The sequence below is a fragment of the Haemaphysalis longicornis genome, unplaced genomic scaffold (assembly GCF_048455015.1).
Source record: "Haemaphysalis longicornis isolate Haplotype H1 unplaced genomic scaffold, Haemaphysalis longicornis Haplotype H1 scaffold_2, whole genome shotgun sequence".
Lineage (NCBI taxonomy): Eukaryota > Metazoa > Arthropoda > Arachnida > Ixodida > Ixodidae > Haemaphysalis > Haemaphysalis longicornis.
Window position 1 is genome coordinate 229,240,082 of NW_027526295.1, and position 27,601 is coordinate 229,267,682.

Genomic DNA, 27,601 nt, shown 5'->3' on the forward strand with positions numbered 1-27,601 from the left:
ACCGTACCAAAATGGCGGACCTAGTTACCGGAGTCGACGTGAGATGGCGGGGCGCATTTTGCATACGGTCTATTCTCATCACTGGTGAGAGAGAAAAAGAGTTAGCTCCTCCTCAGTATCCTCCTCACTAAGCCCGTGGGTGTGTCGCGTGGCATTGTATCTTTTGAATCAGTGCCATGACAGTGATTTTGATATCGCTCCACAAGAGGGGAAAAATGATGCTAGTGATGGGGAGATGATAATCACGTCCTACAATAATTTCCTCCATTAATTGTAGATTCGTCATAAAATGGCCGTCAGCTTCACTTTACCTAGTACGGATTCCTGGGCGAGCTTGTGTTGCATTGCCGAAAAATAGAAAAATTCATAGCGCATTTGGACGCGCTTCGGGGTGTCTCTGTTTTTTTTTTTTCTGTTGCCCTCGTACGCATGCGCGGTGAATTTTTTTCGCTTCACCATTATTCGATCAGTGATCCAAGAATTTTCCGTATGTCTGAAAGGACTGGTTGCCTCTAAAAGTTACACTTGTTTTCTTTTTGTTTTTGTTAGAACACTGTAACCAACACTTTCTACAAATTCATTGGTAGCACTATGCGCCATTTTTAGCAGTGTTTGTCGTATGACAATTTAACCTCCATCCTTTCTTTTGCCATTATGCAGAGGGTTCTACCGGTACGTTGCATGTAAAATCATTTATGAGGAAAAATGTGCACCTCATACGCAACTCTTAGACAACGAATGTCGTGTAAGCTGTGACAAAAAAGAATGTTCGTTTGAAACGTTTTTCTTGCGAGACGTGGGTAATCAAGAATTCTACAATGCACAGGCGGCGAAAACCTCTCCGACATACCACAAAATTATATCCCATAGCAGCCATCACAGTTGATATCACAGCTTGTTTCAGAAGCGTGTAGTATGGAGTTCCTTGAAAAAAGTCTCCCGCATTCATGAACAGTGCATCAGGGTATTCCTCTCTGAGTTCTTTCACCTACAAGATGAGTGAACAAAACACAGTGAAGTTCATTGCATCTTTAACCTGCATGCTTGCGTTATGTTCGTAAGGCGAAGTGACACAGAGATGTGTGAGAGTGCAGACCATAACAGATAATTTCCTTTATTAAATTCATTTGGCTACATGGCCCTCACAACAACAAACTGCCTAGAATCATAAACACAATCATCGGGTCCTTTTTCATCTAAAACTTCCTATTTTCCATAATACAGTTTTGACAGCAGCACTGCTCTCTTAGTACAGCGCTGTTCCGCATTACTGCTGAATGATTTAAAATTACCACGGCCGTGTACGAATTCTAATGCATGTGGCGTGGCGGTAAGTAACATCACTAGTACTTTTGTCAGTATTAGTAGTAGTAGTAGTAGTAGTAGCAGTAGCAGCAGTAGTAGTAGTAGTAGTAGTAGTAGTAGTAGTAGTAGTATACTGGCAGAATGCTGGTCAACGCTACGTTAATCACCGCCCACTTACTGCCCTCGTCATCAGCTGACGAAGCGATGTAGTTAGTGTAATGTTTTTCATTTAATGCGTTTACTTTATTGCGTGGCTATTGCCTTTGTCAATTTCACTTAAGCGAACATAAGAAACGGCTTAATTAGCTTAAACAAAATGGAAACAGAAGTTCCCAGACTAACACCTTGTGTTCAAGATAGGTAACAGCTTTCTGCTGGTAAATGTTTCCAAGTTAGGGTTTCTAAGCGGGTGAGCTGCACCTGGAAGTTCGCGAGGTTTATATCAACCTGGCGGGTTTCTTTTTTTATATTCTGAGCCTAACCCACTGCTAGCTTTGTCATTCAGCTTCACTCTCCAATGCTTCCAAAAATTAATTCGTGTTATTGTTCTAAGCGTTATATTAGCTGACAATACACCGCAAAAACCGAATTGCACATTTTTAAATCTTTGTTTAGTGGCTACGAAGCCAGATAGTCGTTTATTAAATTTAATTTTACCTTAAGTGTGTTTAATTATTTCTGGCAAGATTTGGAGTGCCGATATTGGTCATTAATTACTTCCATCATCCACTGTGCCTTTTTTCCTATGACTGCTAGAATGTTGCTTTCCTTTCTTAAAACTACCAAGGAATGTTTCTAGGGATTTGCAGGAGTTTAGAATTTTTGCTGCGTCACTGCGCTCGACGGGAAATTCCAATCAGTGCCTTCTCCGCAAAGCTTCAATATGTAATTTAATGCGCAGAGTAGTGATGGGCAGGCGAAAAGACACATGAGATGGGCGCGCAGCAATATTCATTGCCGCGACACTTACATTAGCTTTTTATAAGCCACCGTGGTTAACGTGTACATGGGTTTGAGCGCAACTGTAGCGCAGAGGGAAAAAAACACCCTTTGAGCGAATTAACCACTGAAGAATAAACAATTACTAATTGCTCAGGCTACTGATCGAGGCTTTCTAATACACTTCGCTACAGGTGGTGTGACGAGAGACGTTTACTGCATGCAATTTACTTTACAGGCATGGAGAAAATAACTACACTGCCCCATCCGATGTTTTTAAGAGCAAATATTTACTTACTTTTGTTACTATTCGAGCAACTCCCCCGACGCATGTCGTATTGTTTTTGCCGCTGTCGAAACACTTCCCTCCGTATTTATTGCTTTCTTCAAGGTGGGAATGAATGTCGTTCGTGTGCAGGATTGTCAATTTCAAAGGATTTGCACCCAAGGCTTCGTAACCCAGAGTTGAAAAAATTGACAGCAAAAAAGGAGCATAAGTTACCGCCGCCCATATTCTGCGGGATTGCCGCATTGTGTGAAAAAGCTTTTATGTCCCAGCCTTAAAGACGACCTGAAACAAGTTTACAAAAAAAAAAACTGTTTGAATATGCTGCTTCGAAATAACGTAAAAAACTCATTGCCTATTACCACTTTTTTTACTTCGAATTAATTTCGAATATTTGTAGCGCATATTCATTTAGCAACGACTTTGTTCCAAGCATAGTTGGAGGTGAAAATGTTAAGTTAAATGCATCTTGACACAAACTTGCACGCAGATAATGAATCATGAAGTAAGCACTTATGTCGTGAAGACATTTTTAGGCCGAGGGCAAAGAATACGTGCTACTCATTTTCTATCGTATGATTCATTGTCTGGAAGAAAAATCGTATTTTCCGACAACATAAATTTCTTCTCATGTTGTATCTGTTTACCGTCATTTCTCTATTTAATAGTAAAATTCTAAAGTGTAATGCAAGTACAGCACGTTCATCCTCATTTACCGAGAGCAGCTTTCAGCGCACAGTATGGCTTACGTGTATCGCCTGTTTGCCCCGCATGTTTTCCTGGCACTGGCGTATTTCTGGATCCTCCCATCGTCACACCTGGTTTCGGCAATCTTGCCGTCTGCTGAAAAACTGCATCCCGAACATCGCCTTGACTACGCTCCAGCTATAGCACCGGTGACAATCAAAGAACTCCCCCTTGCCCTGCAAAAGCCAACATCGTGTACAGCGCCACCGCCTTTCACCAAGAGTTTAAAAGACCCGCGCAGCCTTGTCCTCGCCAGTGGGCACGAGCGCAGCTTTCAGAACAGTAGTATGGCTTACGTGTACAGCCTATTTGCCCCGCAGGTGCGTAGCCAAACTTGTTTATATGCTAAGCGATGCGATTATAGGGGTCTATTGCTGCTCCCGTGCGGGTTCTTTGTGATACTCTTCGTGATTGTGTGGATGCTGCCCTTTTGTCGCTCCGTTCACGGGATATCGAGGCCAACCCTGGTCCCACTAAACCATCAAAGTCTCGCTCCGATTTGGCTAATGAAGTGGCAGTTCAAAATTCAAGGGAAACTAGTGAAATGTTACAGATGCTAAGAGGTATTAAAAAACGAACTGAGGAACTGCCACAAGGTCAGGCAGAGATTAGAACCAACCAAATTGAACTTGACGCAAACTTGTCCGAAATATTCAAACGTATTGAAACCCTTGAAGTGAAGTCTAACAGCATAGACGCTCTCGGGGACAACCTTGCTTCTATTTACGAAACTACTAAGCGTTTGACGTCACAACACGTAAATTTTAACTGCCGGCTGGACCATATCTTTCACGGTATTCCTGACTCGTGCGCAACGTGGGCGCAAACTGAACAAATAACACTTACGGCTATTTCCTCAGTACTAGGCAGCGGCTTTCCCTCCCATGCTGTTGAACGTGCACATTGTTTGGGCGTGTTTTCTGAGGCGAATTGCGCGCCCGTAATTATGAAGTTAAACAATTTCAAACACAACGAAAAAATATTCTCTTTGCGTCCCAAATTTAAACAGAACGGTATTTCGGTGTCGGATGACTTCGCCCCAGCAACTCGACATGCTCGGAAAAAAACTGTTGGAATTCGCCAAACATCAACCGCATCCCCCCCCCGACCAGTTTACGTAAAATACAATAAGTTGCTCATAAATAATCAGTACTTTGCGTATGATGCGGAGACCGACAGCATTCTTAACGCGAAAGACGCAGATCCTCGGTCTGCCGACGCCTCAGCGCCGGAACCACGCGACTCCTCAGCATAGGAAGTCGAGAGGGGAGACGGTCTTGTTTCACCAGCCTCAAATGTTGCCATACTTCTTGCGAACACGCGAAGTGTCATTAACAAGCATGAAAACCTCTGATATTGATACGTGTAACGCCGACATAATATCATTAACAGAATCATGGTTGCATTCAAATGTTCATGACCACGAATTTTTCTTTAATCAGTCAAGTTTTATCAAGTTTTAATATTTATCGACGCGACCGAACTTTGCGTCAGGGCGGTGGTGTACTGCTCGCAAGAAGGAAATCTATACCGTTACGCGTCATTCATGTTCAGTCTGAGCTTTAAGGTGTCTGGGCATGTGTAGAAATTGGGTATCGCACATGCATCTTTGGGGTCTGTTACCGCCCTGCCTCTTACCCCCCTAGTTTTGTTTCCGAATTGCACGATGCCCTCAATTTTGTTACCACACGACACCCCAATGCCTCGCTATTTTTATTAGGTGATTTCAATTTTCCGTCAATTTCATGGACTGCTATACCTCCGAAATGCAACCCGTCCTCTACTCAATGTACCTAATTTTTAGACCTGTGCTCTTTATTTTCGTTGTCCCAACTAATTCTCGAGCCAACAAGAGTTTCAAAGGCATTCGCTAACACCCTTGATCTAGTCCTGACTACTAACCCAGAACTCGTCCCTGAAGTATCGTACTTACCATGACTTAGTGATCACCTGCTTATTTTATTTCAAGTTAGAACCTTTGCCACAAAAACGACCAGCAGACACAAACAAATACGCGATTACCGCAATGCAAACTTTGACATTATTAACGCCAAACTTTCCCGGTTCATTGGCCCTTTCTTGGAGCACTTTGACGAAAGAACGATTGACACGAATTTAAACGCTTTTAAATATAAAGTACACGAGCTGATAATCAAATACATTCCATTGCGCAGCTTCCGTTCTAACCCAAATGCACAATGGTTCGACACCCACCTTAAACGGCTATCTAATCGTAAGAAACGTTCCTTCAGGGCAGCTAAGGGCTTTCTTTCCGACCAGCGATGGGCTTCTTATAAACTCGCTAACAACACCTACGTCGATGAGTTAAAATGTGCGAAAAATAATTATCTTCAACAACATTGCCCTCTATGCTTACAGGATCCTAAAAAGTTTTGGCGCGTTATTAATCGCCCTTAGCGTAACACTATACAGCTAGTCGATTCCAGTGGCCTTTCTATTGGCGGTGAGATGTTGGAGTGGCGCCCCCTGGCTCTGACGTCGGCTTAGGGACTCGCGCCGCTGTCGTCTGCTACACTCCGCTTGTGAGGGGCGGAAGTGTCTGTGCTAGAAATCGCCCGCTTTGTTGCTGTAGTGCATTAAAAAGCATATTTATAGTGATTAAGTTACTTTAGCAGCTTCTGACGCCTCTGAATAATTTGAAGCTGTATCCCCCACAAGTTTGCAACCCACGAGGAGATAGAGAACCACTTTCTGCAGAGCATTGGTCAGAAGAGCGTGTGTAACTCGTCCTTTCTAGCTTATTCGCGAGGATCAGCACTTAGAGCTCCTCGATAAGTATTCAAAATGCGCAGGCTTCCCTGCAGTATTTTTGAGGTGCTCTTTGGAAGAATCAACAGTCTAATGCTACGTACCAAGCAGCGGGACCCTATGCGCGCGCATCGCACAGCAGGAAATAAAACGACTGTCTTCTATTTCTTTCGTTGCTGTTGTCTTGTATCAAATTAAGATTTCTTGATTTTTTTTTTTGAGCCCAACGTTTTAATGTTTCTGCATCGTTACAAGCATCTTATTAGGAGGTTTGGGCCTGGCTCACAAAGATACTGTGGATATTTTCTTCAGGTTGTATGGCATACATTCCCACCTTCACAAATTGGCTTTCATTTCGGCTGCGTGCAAGAAGGTCGCAGCGTGCTTTGTTTATTCACACGCAAATACAATGAGAAGGTTTGTGCTACGCCACCGCGATCGCGCCCCAAACAACGTTGTCCACAGTACTCGAAGGCGGCTCGTGTACTCCGAATTTCTATCGTAACCATCGTTATCATAACGAACTGACTCTCAACCCGAACAATGATGACATGATTACGGTATTGAAGGCATGATATACTCGCTAACTAACGGAATAAATAGTATACCTGCATGTATTACAAGAATCGCAACCGATTAATGTTTTCAAGCAACTCTTTACTCATTTCCAACTGTTCCAGGCGCAAAGAACAAATCCTACTCTACTCGGGATGACGTTATATGAATCGAAGAAAATTACTTTTACTATCTTGTCCTGGACTGAGGACCCGGCCCACTAACCAGCTCGATTTCATTGTTAAATAAAGTTTTCTCCTCCTCCCCCTACTTCTCCTCCTCTTGAGTGCAGCTTTTCTATAACGCATATGCGAATATCGGTAAGATATGGCTGTGGAAAATGTAACGAAATATCCTTCCAGGTCTGAACAAACATAGTGTTACTGTATCTTTAATGTACACGTGACTCGTTTTGTTCAATAAACCGCCATACTGGTTAGAAGCCCGGTATAAAACCACCACGCGCCTATGCACACAGTGGGTTATTTGGAACTCAACCTGCAGTTTTTTTGCGCGGCCCATGGTGCATGTTGGCATACTTTCACGCCATGACAACGTAAAGTGATGTAATTCAATTCTTTCGAGCGTTCGGCAAGGTTGCAAAAACTGTTTCACCTTGCATGTGATTATCGGGAATCGTAATGCTTTCTGCCAAAGCCGGCAGCTTTGAAGGCCTTGAATTTGTTTTGGTCTTCCATTTTCTCTGTTGTTGGTTATTAGCAGCTGACTGTTCCCTTTGTTCGAAAAATGGCTTAATACAGAAGCTGACGCCTAGCTCCGACTCTTCGCGCACCGCACAGGACCGGCTTCACGAGGAATGGGACGACGTCGGCAATGTTTCTTCCGTAGCGGTATCCAAAACTATACTTTAACTCACACCGTGAGCTAGTGTATACGATTTTAAGATTATTATTGTGATAAAAAGTTACCCACGCGCCAATTCTGGTGCAGAGAAGCATCGACGTTGACCGAGCGCAAGGACACAGCAGGGAGAGCGAGCCTGAGTGAAGCAGACGACAAATGCGAAAATCCCTAAGCCGACGTCACGGAGGCGCGCTTCACAGCGCCGCCCGTGTTCGCGCTCACCGCCAATACCGAATGTTGACTGTCCATCCGTACTTAACAGTGTTTTTTCTAAAAATTTTTCTAGAAAAAAAATGAGACCTAATATCAGTACCCACCAATGAACCCTGTCATAATTGATCCACAATTACGAGTGAAGAAAAACAGCGCTAAAAAGACAGGACAAGAAAGGACACAGGACCACGGCGCTGGTCCTGTGTCCTTTCTTGTCCTGTCTTTTTAGCGCTGTTTTTCTTCACTCGTAATCATGAACCAACCAGCCCAAATGCGTACCTTATTGCTGATCCACAAGGTGTTGGCAAAATTAATTAATCATTGAAAGTGTCATCAAGTCCTGGCTCTGACCTTATAACTGCAAAACTTCTTAAGAACACTGTACTGCACTTCTCGGTTATTTTGGCTTATATTTTTGAGCAGTCACTAGACAGTCATACAGTCCCTGCGGACTGGAAGGCCGAGAAGGTGGTGCCCATCCATAAGTACGGTAAAAAAGACTCGCCTAACCATTAACGACCCATATCGTTGACCAGCATCCCACGTAAAATCTTTTACATATCTTGTACTCCAATTTAGTAACCTTTATTGAAACAAATTCTTAATTCTCGCTTTATCAGCATGATTTCAGGAAGACTTTCTTTTGCGAAGCGCAGTTACTTTCTTTCACTCATAAACTAATATCATTCTTGACCGCGGCTCATGCGGAGATTTCCTTTTTCTTGATTTTTCGAAAGCTTTCGGTAAAGTATGCCATAAATCCCTTCTCTTCAAACTTAGCCAACTTAACATAGACAGTAACACTTTTTTGTGGATAGAACAATTTCTTCTGAACCGCTCACAGTACGTAACGTGTAATGACCAAGAATCATCTCCTAGCCCTGTTCACTCTGGCGTGCCTCAAGGCTAGGTATAAGGCCCCCTTCTCTTTTTAATTTATATTAATGACCTACCTGATTGTGTTTCTTCAAGTATTAACCTATTTGCTGAAGAGTGCGTTATTTTTCCCGGAATAATTAATGATGACGCCACTAACGATATTGACGGGGTATTCGCATGGTGTAGGAAGTGGCACATGGAACTAAACACTACTGAATGTAAAGCTATGTGACATATGGAGCGGAAAACTTGGCGCCTTATTAAAAAACTGGAGAGTAAACTTAGGTCGGCTCAACGGACCATGGAACGAATGATGATAGGAGTAACCTTAAGGGACAGGAAAAGAGCTTCCTGGATCAAAGAAAAAAATCGAGTATATGATATCGTAGTTCAAATAAAGAAAAAACAGATGGAGTTCAGCTGGTTATGAAGGTAGGCGAAATGCAACCGGAAGACCACTAGGGTAACAAAGTGTATACAGAGAGACTCAGCATCATCATCATCATCATCAACAGCAGCCTATTTAGGTCCACTGAAGGACGAAGGCTTCCCCCATTGACCTCCACCCGCATCTGTCCTGCGCTGCGCGAGTCCATTCTTTGCCTCCTTTTTCTTATTTCATCTCTCCATCAAGTTGATGGCCTTCCTCTTCTTCTATTCCTGTCTCTCGGTGTCCATTCTGTTGTCCTTGTGGTCCACCTGTTGTCCGTTCTGGATGAATTAACAAAGCTCGGAGGCAGAGATTGAACTTGAGCAGGGCCGGACAGTAGGGGCTGGAGGTCAATGGGAGAGGCCTTCGTCCTGTAGTGGACCTCATTAGGCTGTTGTTCATGATGATTATGATGAAAGTGCTAAAGCTGGATCGCCTATATCGGTGGATAGGGTGTTCAGGATACAAAAACATTACTCGCAGAATCAGCCGTTGCTTATTAACACAGAAAATGCCAGAAGTGTGAAAACAAGTATCAACGCCCTACACACTTTCGCGCACTACGATTTGTGGCACTACTGAACGCGCACTCATGGTGAAGCAGGATTACCGGAGCTCGCCTAAGCGTTTTTCAAAAACAAACATTGCGTCAAAAGATGTATGCTTGGGGTATGAAGACGAGAGCCGACCATGCCACTTAACATTAGCTCATATATCTACAACAACGAGTGTCAAAATCAGAGTGCACAGTGCAATAGGACTGATATGGTACGGCCAACAACTGCATTTAGAAATATAATGTTTGTTTTCCGCGCCTACTCTAAGGCGGCAGCAAATTTTTAAAATGCCTAGCCAGGGTCATCAAGTCCTGCTTATAGAGGGCGGGGCTTGATAACCAACTTTCCCTGGGCGTCGAGATACAAAGACGGCACAAAAAAAAATCCCACTTTTTAATGGCTTCATATTTTATACAACGAAAGTGAGAACCAATGAGAACGAGCACTCACGAAGATGGCGACGATCGAGTAAAGTCGGCAATAGGCCCCAGCTTGCTCTGAGCGCTTTGTGATGTGCTCTCCAACATCACAAAAATATGGAAGGGAAACTAAACAAAGAAATTCCAAGGCTTAATTATTTATTCTGGAACAAACGAGGCGCCTAGTTAATCGCCGAACAAAAAACCTAAATAGCTACGAGACGTATCACCTGTCAGTTAAAACAAAAAGTTTTTGACCTTCTAGTTTCCCGTTAAGCAGATGTCAATATAAATTTTGATGGCGATGTTAAAGTGACATACAAGTTAATGTCGTCATTCGCCCACCCCACAATTTCTCAGCCCTCCACGACCCAGATTAAGGCCTGGTGCGTCGTCACCTATAGCGATGTGGAATAAAGGTATGAACTCACGCGCCGACGCATTCAGAACGTTCGGTGGTTGTTTGTGGTTTGGGGGGAATGAAAAGGAAAGGAAGTGTAACGGGGATATTTTTGAGCTCGCCAGGGATGAGCTCACCTGCATGCAAGCTAGTGCGGAGGAACGGAAGTAGAGGGGGAGAGAAGGGATGAACTAGAATGTTAGAGAGATTGAGAAAGATTTAAAGAGAGGAGAAAGAATAAGAGATATGGCGGTCAGTCCGGGTACATCAGTCAGTAACGCTGCAGTCCGGTCTACAGCCGCTGCGTGAGTCCTGTCATCTCCAGGTAATGAAGCAGATGGGCGAAGGCTTCCCGTTGGGTTGCTGCAGGCCCCGTTGGGTGGCCGCAGGCCCCTTCGGGAGCAGATTATCCCCCATGCCGGCGCTGGTTAGGCCTCCAGGCTGCATCGCTCCGTGGAGCTCTACTCTCGGCTCCGCGTGGTTGACCACGGCGCCACCCACCTTACACGACGAGTAAAGGGTGTTCCTCCTCTCGAGGGGCACCACACTCCGCGAGCTGCAAGATTCCATGAACAACTGCCCCAAGCGGCCGATCGCTCTTGGCATCAATGGGGTGACGTATAAGATGCTGCGCAACCAGGACGTGACCAAGTTGGAGCTGCTTGTACGACTGTTTAATCGGGTCTGGCAGACTGGTGTCCTCCCGCCACCCTGGCTCGTGGGGCTCATTTCGCCAATCCTTAAGGTCGGCAAGCCCCCAACGGAGCCAGAACCCTGCCGACCGGTGTCCTTGACGGCGGCTGCTGGGAAGGTCATGGAGACTGCAGTCCTGTAGCGTCTTGAGTGGATGGCGGACCAGAGTGGCGTCTTCCGGGAGCAACAAAGCGGCTTCAGGCGGCACCGGTGCACGGCTGACTCCCTGGGTACGTCTCCGTGCAGGAACAAGCCCGCCTCGACAAGAAGGTGGCTTTCCTGCTACTGCTAGACATGCTGTGGGCCTTCGGCCCAGTCACCCACGGGGCTACCCTGGAGGTTTTGGACGGAATGGGCATTTTGGGGCGTCTAGGAGGCTTCTTCCGGGAGTTCCTGCGTGACCGTACCTTGCGGGTAAAGGTCGACCGGGCGACCAGTAGTCCTCGAGAATGTTCTCTACGTACCGTCAGCGTTTCTGTCGAACTGTCTTTCAGCACTGCTCTTTCTCTGTCCCGACATACAAACTGATTTACTGCGCCATTTTCTGCAGGAATTTCGTCTGAAAGGCACTCTAATGAGCAGTTGGGCGAGCAAAAAATGATCTAGCAAAGCTAACGATGCGTGTACGTTGGACCGCTACTTGAAAGACATGGATGATCAGCGTATTGAAATATGTCTCCTGGGGGAACATTGCACGGGGGAATGCACATCGAGCTGCAGAAAAACTTATGCAATAAAGAAACGTTGGCCACTGAATCTAAGGCTTTCAACTGAAAAAAGGACGTTCAAGCCAGAAAGAAATCAGTAATGGCGAGCTGCTGCACATGTTTGTACAAAAGTCATCAATCGTTTGAATAAATGGCTCTGATGATTGCATACTGTGAGGAGCAAAATAAGTTTTGGGTCGTGACTCGTGAAGCTTCTTATAAATGCAAAAAATGGCCGCATATCTGTTTGCTTCGCTGCAAATTTCGTCGAAAGAAGATAGTCTTTTGCGGTCGCTGAAGGTTAGAAAACCGCGTAATTCGGTGCCGTCCTTTCCAGGCCTATGTGCCCTCCACACAGAATGTATACAGTAATGCACGACTGAGTACAATTTCTGCACCGCCCAGAGAAGTGGAGAAAGTAAGAACCGCGGATCGCAGCGGCAAAGATACTTCTGTCTACACTGGTGGCGCTGGCGCCACCTGGCACTGGCCCTGGCAAACACACGGACGTGCATACCCAGGGCCACTTCCCGGTGGTGCCACAGTACCTGAGCGGTGCGCTTGGCGGGGTATTTTTTTGTAGCGTGAGCTACACTGGCCTTACCTGAGCAGTTTTGCGTGGCTCCTGGAGAGACGGGCAACGCAAGCGCGGCACGTGGCGGCCCCGTCTACTTGATGATCATGCGAGGGGTGGCCGGTTGTGGAATTGATGGCTCGTGCATCGCACCAACACCGTGCTGTGCAAGCGCGGCACGTGGCGGCCCGGTCCACTTGATGATCATGCGAGGGGTGGTCGGGTGTGGAACCGATGGCTCGTGGGTCGCAGCAACAGCGGCGTGCGCCTGTGGAACCCTGCAGCTTAGGTCTGGGGCGATTGGTGACCTTCCCCAATGAAGCTCACGCTACAAAAATGTTTGTTAACGTAATTTTGATGTACGATGCAGTGGCTTTGATACCGGTCAGTTGGTTTGAGGACATGGATAATTTTGAATTCGAATGAAGGTATATTTCACGCGAAGTGATCGCGTTATAACGAGGATTTGTTGAGTACGTAACATCCTTTATTACCTCGCAGCCGAGGAATATTTATTAATAGTTACTTCAACTCCGGAATATATTACCATAGCTTAAAAGGCTGACATTTTCGCCCCAACCCCCCCCCCAAATTTCGCCTGGAACTGCATACGTGCTGTAACAGAAACAGAACTTGTTCTTGGAATCCGGTTATAATTATGCCCATGGACGCAAGCATAAAATTACGGCGACCAGGAAAAAAGAGATATGGTGAGGGCAAAGAGTATAAAATAAACCATACTACCCAAAGGACGTGTATGCCTCATCAAATGCGAAAATTGACCGTCGTTGTCGTCGTCGTCAACGCCAATGGTACCTATAGTCACGTGACCTTAGCGGGAGGAGCTGTACAGTGTAAGATCGAAGTTGACGCTCTGGTGCCGTTGATCGGAAATTGCATACATGGATCGCAACTCGGCTTCGGGGTGTTTGCGACCGCGCGGCGCAAGCGCCGACAAGGGAACTACATAGAGGAGGACCGCGGTGCGTTGGCACCGTTGCTCGGCTTCCCCTTTCCCATGCGTGACCAGTTTTAAAGGGGCCCTGAAAGGCGTTTTGAGCACACTAAATGAACTAGCGCAATCGTTAGATTGGGTCGTCAACGTCATCTGTGCCAAGTATTACTCTTTTACGCGCACCGTAAAGCTCACACTTTTGTTGCAAAGTTTGTCGCTTTTTTCTCAACCTTCTCTTCGTGTTTTTGGACGCCGCCATCTTCACATGTCTACGTCATCGATTCCCACATGTTCGTCATGAGCTAGACATCCTGCTATTGGGCGGCTTTTTCACGCACTTCCGGCAAAGAGATGAGTCGTCTGCTCAGCGTCGGCTCGCCGGCTGATCTGCCAGCGGAGTGCCGAAGTGCTTGGACATTTTCCGACAAACGAAACAAGTGTAAGCAAACGCTTAACTGTTTGTATTGAATGCAACACGGCCATAACACCACATGGATATTCTCTTACCTGATTACGTTCCATAAAGCAAGCGTTGAAGCCCCGTGGCACTTCTTTTGTGCAATCGCCGAGAACGCTCTGAGCCGAATGCCCGTGTTTGACGCACACATTTTATTCAACTTCAAAACAATCCAGACAAGCGTTTCGAACGAACACAACGTCACAACATGCGTTGAAAGTCTGAACCGCGATTGACAGACAATGGGTTGCCTCCTCCTGCCCGTCGCAAATTTGGCACTCACCTCGCGCGCGGTTTGCGGGGACGAACAGCAAGTCACTTAACTCTGGCGCACAATCCGGGATGGCTTTTAGCCACGCACACTGCACATACTCCATGCGAGGTTGAGGCGTACGTCGCTTGAGAAAGATAATCCAGACCATGGGAAGCACTATCCACCCGCAGAAGCGCAACGTCGCATTTCATCGCGAAACAAAGGCGTCCACAACACACACGCCATCGCCTCCTGTAATGTCAAACGCATCTCGCACTTCCCAATGAGAGTGAGTGGTACGCCTGCAATGCCCACATGTCGGAAGGCGGGTCCCCGAGCTGAACCGGGATCACGGAAACGTAGCGGACTTCTAGAGTGGTTTGTGCCTTGTTGCCAAGGCAACGGATGTTTGAGACGTTTGAGATTGTCAAAGAAATGGGTCTCGCTCCAGCGCTAGAAAGCTCAGAGCCACGGCGGAGCATGTTTTGCCAACTTTGCCGCTCTCCAGCATGCGTCGCCCCAAGCTGAACTGGTCACATGATTGAAGCGTTTTGTGCACGGGTTCTGTATCGGTTTAAAATGTCTTTTTCACATGCCGCCGGCAAGAATTACCACCGCCGCAAAATAAGATCCGGCACCAGCGGGGCCACATCTGATACGGCGCTTTTTGGATAAACAGTGCGCGGTGCATCACAGGGAACGAGCGCACGATCCTCCCCGTGCGGCTGCGAGTCCGCCGCCGATAAAAAGTCACGTGCTCCCGATAGCAACTGCAGCAACGTAGTACACCGCGAAAGGGCAAGGGCAAGCCACCGCAGACATGCGGCAAGATTTCTCGTTTGCTTTTCCAGCCTTGAGCGGAGTGCGGGATTCATGGTGTCAACAAAGCTTGCCCGTAGCAGACGGCAGTCTGGGGAGCGCGATAGCGGAAGTACATCACCGCTGAGGAGTGCAGCATCGTGGGAGGGAAGGCTCCTGCGCCGTCAACAGCGAAGAATAAGTTGAAAGGAGCAGGAAAGGCGGAGCGACGATAATGCGCGGTTTTTGATTTACGATTTCTCAGCTAATACTCATCTCAGCTAATGTAATACCGCGTCGTGCACCCGTGCAAATAAAGAAAATGTAGAGAAAGTTGTAGACAAGAACACGACATAACCTCATCGAGTAACGCCTAGAGGAATGAAAAAACTACTACGACAGGACTTAGTTTTAATGAACTTTCTCCTATACCAAAATTTAAAAAGAAAGAAGCGCTTGAAAATGGGAATTTATCACAAATTTGACGTCCTCGAATAATAAAACCAGGCCGACGAAGTTGAAAGTCACGAAAGGCCAGTGCAATTCCACATCAAAACGGCAAAAAGACGCGAAGAAGATGCATGAAATATATCCAGCCTCGATTTGCTGAATAAGCCAATGAAGTGCACGAGTTTCACAAAGGAAAACAATAGCACATAGGACTGGCGGTGTTTGATCTGCGAAACGTTTTGGAGCAGCGCAGCGCCTAGTTCTGTCCGGATTCAGTGCGCGGAGTGCAAATACTGGGCTCATGAAGACTGTGTGGTGGCCCACGGAGTGAATTTCAAGTGCTTCTACTGCAAGAACTGAAGGGCTGAAATTTTTTTGGTTTCCTTGCAAATCTATCTTTTCTTCACTGTCTCGTTTTGCCCCACGCATTGTGTCATTTTGCCCCACAAGTTAGGGCAAAATGAGAAATTTTGTGCATTTTTGTATTTCTTTTTTAAATAAGCTTTCGAACAGGTGGCAACATGGCCATATTTATGTAGCACATACCTTGCACCTAAAAGAAAGTTCCTGTATTGACTTTTTGTGGCATCGAGTGTAATAAAAAAAATATTCACTGTTTTCACATTTTGGTCTCATTTTGCCCCGCGTTACCCTAATACGAGCAGCAACTGTTTTGAATGTGGCGCGCTCCATCACCGCTTTCTTTTTTTGCCAGATGGCCGTAGTCACGTGATTGCATTGTGTGCCTCCGACGGCCGAACCGGCTTCTTTGGAAGAAAAATTTCTAACAAAAAGCTTATATGAACACCTGGAAGAAAATATAAATGAACCTTGTAGGGAAATACCGATTAATAAAGTAAAAGGGACACTAAATAAGTAGTTGGATTTGCTTGCCCCCAGTAGACACTAGGGGAACAGTGGAGCGAGAGAACGCAATGAAAAATGCGCCCCGCCCTAGTCGTGCCTTCTTGGAACGCGCTGCCCTGGACCAGTTACGTCACCTCAATTAAAAAGCATGAATCTCATTTTAAAGCAGTTTAACCCCGCCACGAAATATTATCATGACCTTATTATTATCCCCACAGCTCCGCGTCGCCCGAGTTTCGCTCAAACTTGGGCCTCCTGGAATAGCACCCCAGCAGAGAACCAGGTGCGTGGGGTTTCTATTAAACCATTTCATTGGAGCCGTTCGCCTCTATGGTTGCGTGTAACCATACTTAGCTTGGGGTCCGCACATTTCTGGCGGGTACTTCCACCCACAGCTCACAAATTATTCTGTGTGGCTTGGATAGGGGGGTTGCATGCGCGCTCTCACACAACATGGCAAAGGGTGCCTGAGGCGTCATAGAAGTTACACAGGAGCAATACACAGGATATAGTTTGAAGCATATGGATAGCATATTCCAATCCTCATGCTTTGTGTCCTCGAGTAACGTTTGTCTCCCCGTCGAAGCAGCAAAATTTGCTGATGATGTGTGGCCTTCAGTCTCCTTTTAAGATATTTCTACGGGCACAAGTGACGGCAACGAAGACAACGTATTCGTAAGCAAAACAACTTGGCTATATTCCTGCCTTCCATTACCTTCTGTTAAATAACAACAAGTATGAGCTGCGAAGCTACACTCTGGGAATCTGTCAAAACATCTCATACACAAACGGCGTACACATTCTTCGTTTCCGCAGTGCCTGTCACATCGTGAAAACATAAAACAATGAGTCATGCAATCTCGCCTTCAGGTGTTTATTTTGTCAGAAATTCGTGGTCATACATCGTTTGGCGTTATCCACAATCTAGAAATTAGTATGTGTCCTGGCTCCTTCATCAATATTGAGCCAAGGCTGTAATTTCTAACCCGTAGGTGTCTCCCTCAGACAGCTTTGCGTCTCGTATCGACGTGCCTCAAGCCCCTGCGTAGCAGAGCTGTTGTCAATTCGTTCAAAAGAAGAAAAGAACTTCGATGACACGTATAACGTCTTATGAGTGGTGAGTGCGAACCCGTTAATGTTTATCTCATCGCCGCTGAGTGGTCATTACGGAGTATGGCGTTGCGAGTATTGGTAGCTGTGTGAAGTCAGCGGAGCGCGCGCTTATACGCCGTGCCGCTGCCGCACAGCGCCAAGCACTACACTCTTAGCCACAGCTCAAACTCTACGCTTTTTACTTGGTTCTGCGCGTGGCTGCCCAGCGTTGCCTAGCAGCGCCATGTTCACTGGTGTTATTATGGACATCAATGACGTTTGTGCTATGAAAGACTTCGCAGCCACGTGTCAGCCGTTCCCCGGCTTTCAAATGTGCTGCCAACTACAAGGACGCCCTTTTCGCTCAGTGAATAATTTGCGGTTTCCGCCTTACTTTATGATTCTTGAAGTACCCGTAACTATAACTATTAGCCTTCTACATGCTTGGTAGCATTTCTAAAGGTAAAGCTTTTCTTCGTTACCTTCGTCCTCAGCCTTTAATATCACAAAAGCTTCCTAACCATTTGTTTCCGGATAAGAAAACGTACTGGGAAGAAATTCTTATTCGCCTGGGCAAGCTCATTCGCCGCAACTACAATGCCAGTTTTTTGCGGGTGTATTCTTCAAAAGTTTCGTGCCCCGTGTTGATGAAACAACATATTCCGAGAAATGTGCAGTTTGTCCATATTTTTCACTATTGATGCCTATCGCCCTTTCCCACATACGTTTTAACAACAGCTTTTAACCACCTGTATTTGCTGCGCAAAGAGCTAACACTACCGTACATCTCCAACTGCTCCATTCGTTTGCTTATGAACAGTATACATGTCGATTTTTTCAGGTCTCTGCGACAACGCAAATTGAAGGAGCAGAGTGCGAGAACAATAAACCATTTTTAACGCGGACCTCTCATTACGTTTTTACCTAATCCCGCTATTAAATATCCATGGATAAAAGTTGTAAGCACACTGACCTTTCACTGCTTCTTTGTTAGCAACTCAGCTTCAGACTGCACTCGGTTCAAATGCGAACATCCAACCTGCGGACATCCGCTACAGCTACTATGACGCACATACAATTCACCTTACAAGGACAAAGACCTCTTTTAACATCAGCTTTATACCCAGGTGCGGAATTCAATTATCTGCATCACAGCACCGTTCGCACTTTTTAAACACGTCAGGATTCGTGAAATGTCAACTGTCACTCTTCTGTTGGTCGCACCAACCTATATACCCCCCAAAAAATGTGCCGCATTCATAAAGCACGACATTTAAACCGAAAGAAGAACATTTATATCCTCTTGTCCGAGTTTCAAAAAATTTATTCTACTCTCTCGTTCCGCAGACGTGATCAGCGTGAATCCTAAAACTGATGAATTAGGCTGCAGCTTTTTGTACATTCCTCATCACTGCAGAATTCATGAAAACAGGTAGGTTTGAGATGAATAAACGGACAAACGTCTCGTCAAGCATTAAGTATATTGCAATCAGTAGGAGGCTAAATGTTTAGGTATTATTTTTCTCAAAATTCGAATGTTGTTTCCCGGTGTTTGGTTTCCTTGCAAATCTATCTTTTCTTCACAGGTCTTCAATTGTTTCAGGACATTCACGTGCATGAGTTCAGATCGTTCATCGTTCTTTTTTAAACTTAAGAAATAGCGTAGGCAACAACATGGGTAATTATGCGAGAACATTACACAGCATTTGAAAAATTTGTCTCGCGGGTCAAAACATTCTTTAGGTAGTACTCAAACTGCTTTGTAAATAAGTGTGCCATACACTGTTGCGAGCTCCTTCCTTTAACAGCTTGGTCTGACGAGAATAAAGGTTTTTTTGATGTGATCACTGAATGCATAAAAGGCAAGCTTGCAATGCTTGCTTTTGTTGAACAAAGGCGAGTAGCAGAAATGTCCGTGTTTCGACATTTTGCGCAATCCTCCGCTGGCATAAATTATTACGTAGTCGTCCGGTACGGCGTGCCTCGTAGCCCACACGCAGCTTCGGTACTCAAAAACCAAACAATTTCGATTCATTTTTTGGGTGTAAATTATACTGGGTTGTCGGGGATGTGCATCGATTCAAGCATTGCCGTTTGTGTCTGAATATTCCGGGGTAGGGGGGGGGGGGGTGCGGAATTCACTAGCATTTGCTCTGAGTGCGTGTGGATGGCGTTGCCCAACAATGAACTAAAAGAAGTCGGCGTTTGGTTCAATCCCAAGAAGCACTTGTTCGTCGGTTTGAGAGAGGGTACATGATCACTGTTGCTGGGATACTCTATGTTCACCGTGTCGGTCTGACCACCCTGAAGCTTTTTCCAAACACTTCTAATTCTAATACTGAACGGGAGAGTTGAACTGCTGCATTTTGCAGTGCCCAAACGGAGTTGTATGGGCTGTGCGTTGCACGGCCACCCTTCTACCTATACACCACGCCTCTATCCTTGTGGGATCAAACCTTTCGCTATCCCCATGCATGTCCTGTGACTCTTTTCTGCTGCTGTGACTAGGCAGGGGCGTAGCGAGGGGTAGGGGTATGCCACTTGGCCCTCCGATATTTTGTCGCGCTGTCCTGCACGCCGACAAGGCAACCAGCTGCGCCGGAAATTATCGTCGGAATTTGTCTAGAACACCAAAACGCCTGTCCGGAAAGCGCCCTTGGCAACCTCAGTGGCCCGTTCTACGCAATGCCTTCTACTCCCATGCCCGTTCTATACAAGGCCTTCAAGTCATATGCAAGGCCTTCATGCAAGAGGGTGACCTGCAAACGCGCGCTCTGCCTGTGCCGAGCGTGCGACGGAGAGTCGCTGCTCAGAACAAACAATGGGAGATTCGCAGGCGAAACGGCAGGCCTGGCTGTTTCAGTACCTCCGTGCAGGGGCGGATCAAGGTTTTTCTCTGAGGGTGAGTGGACGAGGTGAGATTCTATCAGCGATGGCGATGATGATAGTGATGATGTTAATGAGGAGGGGTATAGTAGCCTTTTTTATTCACCAAAATGTGGGAAATCCAAAAATCCAAGAAGAATAAAAAATCAACTTGAATTTTGTTACGACTTGAGGGCTCATCTTGTTGGGAGATAAATTCAAAAATTAAGGGGAGGTCAGGACATCCGGACCCCCACTCTGGTTCCGTCGATGCCTCCATGCAAGTGGGGCCGCCGCCGGAAACCAGTACGCTAAAGCGGTAACCACATGGAGCGTCTCGCTCGCGTTTTCCGATCGTCCGTGGCGACTCGCGTTCGGCGCGCCCCCGCAAATACATAGCAGCGCGCGCGGAGCGCCGGTGTCCACGCTAGAGCGCCGCACGGGCCGCAATTTCTAGGCCCGGCTCGGCTCTTCCAGGTAAAGATACGGCCCCGGCCCGGCCCGAGCCGAAAAAACATTGAGATAAACGAGTGAGCAAGGCCCGAGTATGAAAAAAATTTAAAATAATAGCCCAAGCCTGGCCCGGCCCGAGTACGACAGAATGTAATAAAATAAGTCCGAGTCCAACAACTGTTCTTAAACATGAACCCAGTACAGCAGACCCAAAACATGAGCCCAAAAAGTTTGGTTCTTTAATTTAAATTTAAACACAGAGCGCGTGTGCTAAATTAAAATTTATTTTAAATTTGGACCGATCTTTGCACCACATAATTATCCTGACAAAGAAAATGTATTTTCAAGAATCCCAGTGAAATGAGCACTTCATTTGCGACAGTCTTCGAACTGATGGCACACCAAGGATCGTTTAAATTATGTTGAGAAAAGGGGATAATATATTTATTGATGCATTTCTTGAACAGATACAGCACCCTTCATTGTTTCAGTCAATTAGTTTCACAAGGAACTCTCCCGTCTACATGTTTTTGACAATAAGAAACTGCCGAAAGCTAGTTTAAATTGCATTTTGGTCAATTTACTTTGCTAAAATTTGTTCCCGTAGCCTGCCTAAGTACAGACTAGTTCTTCCAATGCTCAAAACATTGTCAACTCAAAAAGTTACTTTTATTGACAATAATGAAAGTGTATAAAAAGTATAAGAAGAACCCACGGGTACCTTAGCTTAACTTTGGCATAGTCTGCACAAAGTGCGAAGTCCAGATCACGTTTGTTCGCTTTTTTGTTCTAGTTTGAAAAGCAAAGAAAAAAATCCTGGGCAGTCATTCATAACGTGAAACCTGGGGAGGGGCGAAGCATGCAGTCTATAAGTGTGTTCTTGGCGCCGAAGGAGATGAAACCGTTGGGGTAGAGGTATAGAGCTTTGCTGTGAAAGCCTCGTGTCTTTGAAGCACGAAGCGTTCCAGCGCGAGGCGTAAACGAGTGTTCCGATGTGTTAGTATGCGACTACATGAGACGGCGGTTACGCCAACGACATGAGACGCCGACCGCCCGATCCCCTAAAAGGCTTCGCCATCTGAAAGGCAATCGTGGTGTACTCTGCGACCGGAGTGCCCTAGTTTTTTGACCCGTTCTCTCCCACAATGCTAATAGAGCCCATACGTTTTCTTTTATTGTCGTGAAGACTTTCTAAGTGCAATAAGTCTTTTTGCTATTTTACTAACGGCCCCCTAGTGATTGCACTTCGCTTTTGTGTTTTCGCTTCACCTGAAATATCAATGGGCCTTTTGAAGGTAAGTTGCGCTTGTTATTATTACAGAGACGGACACAGGAAAAAACTCGCATTTTCACAACACGCGATCATAACAAGCGCAACTTATCTTCAAAAGCATTTTCAACATCAAAATTCAAAGACATCAAGCTTCACTGAACATCAATGAGCCAACTTTCTGTCATCAACAATTTCAAATTTCCTGCACACGACTTCCAGGCCTCAGGCACGTTCCCAAAATTTTTTTGTTCAAGCCCGAGCCCGGCCCGGGCCCGAGATAATGCTGGCTACCCGGTCCTAGTTCAGCCCGCGGGTCGGGCCGGGCTTTCGGGCCAGTCCGGGCCCTTGCACACATCCCAGATTTTCCGTCCGTTTTTGGCGTCTGTGCAGGGTGGTGGTATCGTCGGCTTCCTGTCCAGTTCCGCACGCATCATGGCGGCTCTGGGAGGAGCAACCATGAGCCAAAACGGCGAAATAGCTGACTTCGTTTCCGCACCCCCCTAGCCCTCTGCGTTTAGATGTATGTGAATCTTTATCCTTGCGGGTTATTTTTGGTTGCTTTCATGTGTTATTTTTACATCCCTTCCCTTAAATTTGTTACGGTAGATATTTTGCCTCCTAAACACGTCCCGGACCTACACGAGCCCCGCAGGGCGGGCGCTCGCTCAGTTGAGATGTCCCTGTTGCTCCTACCCTCCGGCTGACCAGTACCCGAAAGCTTTGGCCGGCTTCCAAGTGGTCAGGCAAGATGTTTTTAGTGTACGTACTCCTCTCTCATGTTCTAAGCACCTAAAGCCCCGTCTACCGTTCTATATACGGTGTGAATTTACCTGCGAATTCGCTGCGACGGGGCCGTTCGCGCGGCAAAACGCTCTTTAGCCACAGCTACAAAAATAGGTCGTTTTGCTGAACGAGCGGTGCCGCAACAGGGACTTCACAGGTAAATTCGGACCATGTAGAACGGGCTTCCTGTAAAAATGTACACTTTGTTGCCAGTGACACTTTCGTTGCTCTGATCAAAATATAATCTCGCTTTCTGCACCACAACTGTACTTTTGGCGTATTTTTGGGTGACCAATTTTGTTGCGATTATCCGAAATACACGAGTGCCAACTATCTTCTTCTGCGCAATGTATTGAAATAAAAAAACAGCGATATTTGTATTTGTCCCTAACTATCCCATGTCTGCAAAAACGAGAAAAAAAAATAATTTTGGATGGCAAACCTACATTAAAATATAACGTCCATCCACGCGTTGTTTGCTTTGCTTTGTGCCTTTCGCGTTTATTATATCCGCTGCAAGCACTCCTTTGTTAGTTTCAGATTAATGTAGTTTTTTTACCTATACATTCGTTGCTTCCATGTTTGCTACGCATATATATGTTTATATTCGTTATACCTTTCCGCATTTCTTTAAGTGTTATTTCCTCTGATGTAGAAAAAACCGAAAATTGCGAGCAGTGATACCAGTTCTGCCATAATTCTCGGTACGTACGAATAACTTTTTAAAAAGTAAATATTTTATTTTTATTTTTATTGACAGTACGCACGGACCACGAATTTGTCCGCTTTGGTATCAGTTAATGTATTAGGGGAATATGATATAACATATATTGGATATTGTTAATTAATAGTTAATAATTGAACGATATATGATAACAAATACATAACTATGGTTATGCATTTATTACACATATTTTTGACGTTTTTAATCTCTTGAAAAATCATATATCTGAGGTCGAGGTGCGATTTCAGCCCCCCCCCCCCCCCTCCCGAGAAAAATTTCTGGCTACGCCACTACCACTAGGCTGTTTTTTTCTGACAAAGAGCAGAGATTTCCACATCACGAAATGTTTCCTTTTTTAGAACTCCAGATGTTTAGCCAACTATCGAGAAAAAAGAGAAGATTGTTAGGAACCCCCCAAGACAACAAGGCAGTGCAGTCTGACATTAATCACGTTGCTTGGCTGGATACGTTCGTCACCCTGTCTTACTGCGTATGTCACCGATCTGCGTATGACCCCGAATGCCCAGAACGTACCCTGGCTCCACAAGCGGAAAAGAGAAAGGTTTTGACATTTAGAGACTCTTCCAAAAGTTTTTTATAAAGGCAGCGAAAATGGGTAATGGAATGCGATACTAAATTTTAAATTCTAGACTCCGAAGAACATTTTATTGAAGCCCATGGTACCTGCCGTAGACACTGATGTTCTGTGCGGTACTTCTTTTATGTTTCTGGTTAGGGTGAGGTCAATCGCTCGGCCACACACCGGCAACAAAGAGGGAAACTGAGTATTTTTACCAAACTGTTTCCTACGCGGTGATTCTCATAGGCATGCAAATTAGTATATTGCCGAACACCTCCCCTACGGTTAGCTCCTTGCTATAGCTCCAGCAGTAGCGCGGCGCCGCTGTTGGGCAAGTCAGTTCTTGCAGACGTATTTCGCACTAAATGCTCCTTACGCATAAATAGCAGCTCTCACAACTAACAGAAAAGCGGGTCCTGCAGAGACCGAGTCCTTCGACCGCTGCAAAGCCTGTTGCCTTCTTTTCGCGGTGTCTATACGGGGTGAACACTGCGTATTTGATAGGCGCTCATGCGGTGTTAATCCCGGCTTTTTCTCGGTTGATTTTGTCTGTCTACGTCCTACGGAACTTGCTATGGTCACGCGAGCAAGTAAGTAGGATATTTAGCATTTAAAAACCCTGCAACACATTTTAAAACTTTTTCGAAATCCTAAGTGGTCGCAGAACGTGGTCAACCAGCACATCTAGTAGTTAGATTAGGGGGTCGCAAAGTACGCCAGACAAAAATTGCTGCTCCAGTGCCCATCAGATAACTTAGAAACTTCCTCAAGAGATTTCTCTCTTTCCCGGGCTTGGCGTTCTTCGACCGCTGGAATTACGTGATTACGGTGGTGTAGCCCCCATTGGCCGGCTTTCCTTCGGTTGCAGCAATGAACGCTTTCGATAGCCGCTTTAAAAAGAAAGGCACAAAAGCAAAGCAGAAACGGAAAGCGTATCGGCAGCGATGAGCAAATCACGCAGTGCCGGTCCGTCTGACGATAACTATAACTTTCGCAGTGCTTCCAGGCACGAAGGAAAGAGTGAAAGCACCCATCGGAAGCGTTTCAGGGTCTCTTCAAGAGAGATACGACGTCGTTGCGTAGTTTTGAACTTTGTCTTTATCTTTGTTAGGACATGTCTATGGAACTATTCGTGCAGGGTCCTTCAACGGCAGCAGAAAACTCTCTGAAAGGGGTTCTGTGCTTTTAATGGCTTCATTCACGTATGTCAGTGACATGGTGACGACAACAGCATACACCACCGTACGGGGCAGTATTAAGTTTCAATGTAGGCCATCCAGCAGGCCCGGGGGGCGCTCGAAAAGCACAAGCCTCACGACCCGCCGCAAACGGGCCGAACTGGGGCACTGCAGAGTAGGGCATAACCCCGGGTCGGCGCTTGGCCAACGTCAGGACGCTTTAAACCGTCGGCTGCCGGCATTTAATAAAGTTACTCTTATCCTCCTATCCTAGGTATAAGACCGGCCCTTACGGAGGGATGAAAGAAGTAAATTAAACGTCGGTAAACGGGGTGCGCCAATTACCTAGACCAACCAAAAAGCTACCAAGCCACGTTTATTTACAAAAATGGCGCGTATAATTGTTATAAGGAAGTAAAAAATAGAATAGGCAGAACGATTGTTAGAACCAGTGGAGCTGGAACCCATACCATTAGCGTCAGAATTCGCGACCATAACTTCAGGCCACGTCGCCGCACGACAAGTCCATTTTAGCGGTAGCTCAATTGAATAATGGAAGTGTTCAAAGAGAACCACAAGATGGCGCTAGGTTCTACAAGAAGTGCCTGGCTTGTAGCCCCATGGGAACGCAATGTGCCCCGTACGGTATCAGAAAAGGGTACGATATACTGTCCCCTCATTTTTGTGGTGCAGGTCTGGAGACCCTTCTCCATCTCACAATCTGTCCCCTCATTTAAAAGAGGTAATCGAATGTGCGTACCAGCACTGGGACATCTTTGTTCAGCTTTGCAACGCGTCTCTTCATCTGGTTGTAAGGATTGCGGAATCGGTTATGGTACAAACTTTGCCGTAAATCGTATTGCAGGGATAAAAGGAATCCTTTGCTTAAAGCCGTCTCTGCCTTTATGAGAATTTGTGCCGCTATAGAAGGTCAGAAGACCTAACGAACTGCCTGTCGAAGGCAGTTCAGGACGTGTGCGGTCCCAAATTCTTCCACCCCACCATAAAAAAAACAAGCAAAAAGCCCAAAATAATAAAATTATTCCCAGAAAAGTATAATAGACTACTCGGTGAAAGGTGAAGATTTTAAAGACAGTTCTCTAGGTCAGGTTCTTAGCCTGGGTGGCAAAATGGGAACGATAAAATAGAAAAAAAGCCCCAACCAATCGACCGCTTGTCTGACACTTTGTCTACCCGAACATGGGAACTCTCTTGTACGCCCTAAACATTTCCGGATAGTTTAACAACCGCTTGAAGGTTGTTCTCAAATCCTTGGACTACTAAAAGCTGTATACGGCCTCAGTGATGCTGGCCCAAACTAAATGGCCTCACCTTTTATTCACCGTGACGTTGTGATAAAGAGGAATGATGTTTTCCGCCGCTACATGCCAGGAGCCCAATGCCTCAAAACAAAACTTGTTTTCGGGATAAGCTTCGCGCCACTCTTAAAATGGTCTGTAGAACATTTCACCCTCTAAAAATAGCATTTGCGTCTAAATTAAGCTTTTTAAGGCTAGAGGTCATGTTTTTGCTTTAGGCATTCCTCCCAGAACTCAAAACAACAATTTTCGTGTTCAAAGGTGGTATTTGAAAGTTGAGGTCATGTTTCATTTTTACATGCCCTTTGCAAAACGAAGCATTTTTTCTGGACCGGTCCGCTCTGGAACTTGAACTTGGAAACGTTTAACGCGCAAACCCTGTCCAGCGAGGGAAGTTTAGCCATACTATCGAGGAAGTCTCGGACATCAAGTGGGATATCGTCGGGCCAAGTGAGATCCCAAGGATGGAGGATAGGAAAAAAATTCATGGAGTTGAGCAGCGGGCATACTCTGTGCTACCGAGGACCTCAGGAAAAAAAAAAACACTGGGTGGGATTTGTCACCCACAGGGAGATAGCAGGAAACATGGGAAAATTCTTAGTATTAACGAAAGGGTAGGAGTCGTTGTGATCAAGCTAAACAAGTGATACAGGTCATTACAGATAGTACAAGCCTTTGCACCAACTGATAGATACGATGACGATGTCGTAGATAGTTTCTACGAAGATTTCGCGTCAGAAATAAACAAGAGAACAACAATTAATGATTGTGATGGGAGAGTAGGTGCGAAGAGAGTAGGAGAAAAGCCGGGGGGAAAGTTTGGAAAGTCATTCGAAACAGTCGAGGAGATACGCATGGTAGGATCTGGCGAAAGAAATAGCCTGAGTATAATGAAAAGATTCTTCCTCAAACGAGGGAATGGGAAATGGACTTAGAAAAGTCTTCACGGGATGACAAAACACGAAATTGACTACATTATAAGTGACCACACAGTTATTGCGCAAGACGGGGAGGTGCTAGGCAAGATTCGGAGCAGCGCTCATAGGATGGTTTGGTGAAAATGAAAGCTGAATCTCAAAAAAGGAAAGGGGAACAAGCGAAATGTAAGAAACCCACCATGGAGTCCGTTGGAGTAAGGACGCTGGAACTTAAAATAACCCCTCAGAACACAATTCTGCTTTTAGCCCGTGAAGACGAGGACATTGTTAGCATGCTAA

The 27,601-nt window shown here is 45.7% G+C and overlaps 2 protein-coding genes across 3 annotated transcripts in view; one reads left to right on the forward strand and one right to left on the reverse strand.

Moving 5' to 3' along the window:
- LOC144170056 (5'-nucleotidase-like) overlaps nucleotides 1-26,497 on the reverse strand; it is a 49,163-nt gene extending 22,666 nt beyond the window's left edge. The window contains exons 1-4 of one of the 2 annotated variants that reach the window (XM_077699576.1): nucleotides 26,398-26,497; nucleotides 18,183-18,248; nucleotides 2,543-2,815; nucleotides 851-988 (exon numbers count right to left, since the gene is read on the reverse strand). In XM_077699576.1, coding sequence (XP_077555702.1) covers nucleotides 851-988; nucleotides 2,543-2,776 — 372 coding nt within the window. In that variant the 5' untranslated portion in view covers nucleotides 2,777-2,815; nucleotides 18,183-18,248; nucleotides 26,398-26,497. Of the gene's footprint in view, nucleotides 1-850; nucleotides 989-2,542; nucleotides 2,816-18,182; nucleotides 18,320-26,397 lie in introns of those variants that run through there. The other variant, XM_077699577.1, reaches the window with a different exon arrangement.
- Nucleotides 10,932-22,304, forward strand: LOC144168542 (uncharacterized). Its single transcript, XM_077697502.1, has 3 exons — nucleotides 10,932-11,174; nucleotides 11,303-11,470; nucleotides 22,191-22,304. Exons 1-3 carry the CDS (start codon nucleotides 10,932-10,934, stop codon nucleotides 22,302-22,304), a joined length of 525 nt encoding a protein of 174 aa, XP_077553628.1.
- Nucleotides 26,498-27,601: the final 1,104 nt, after the last annotated feature.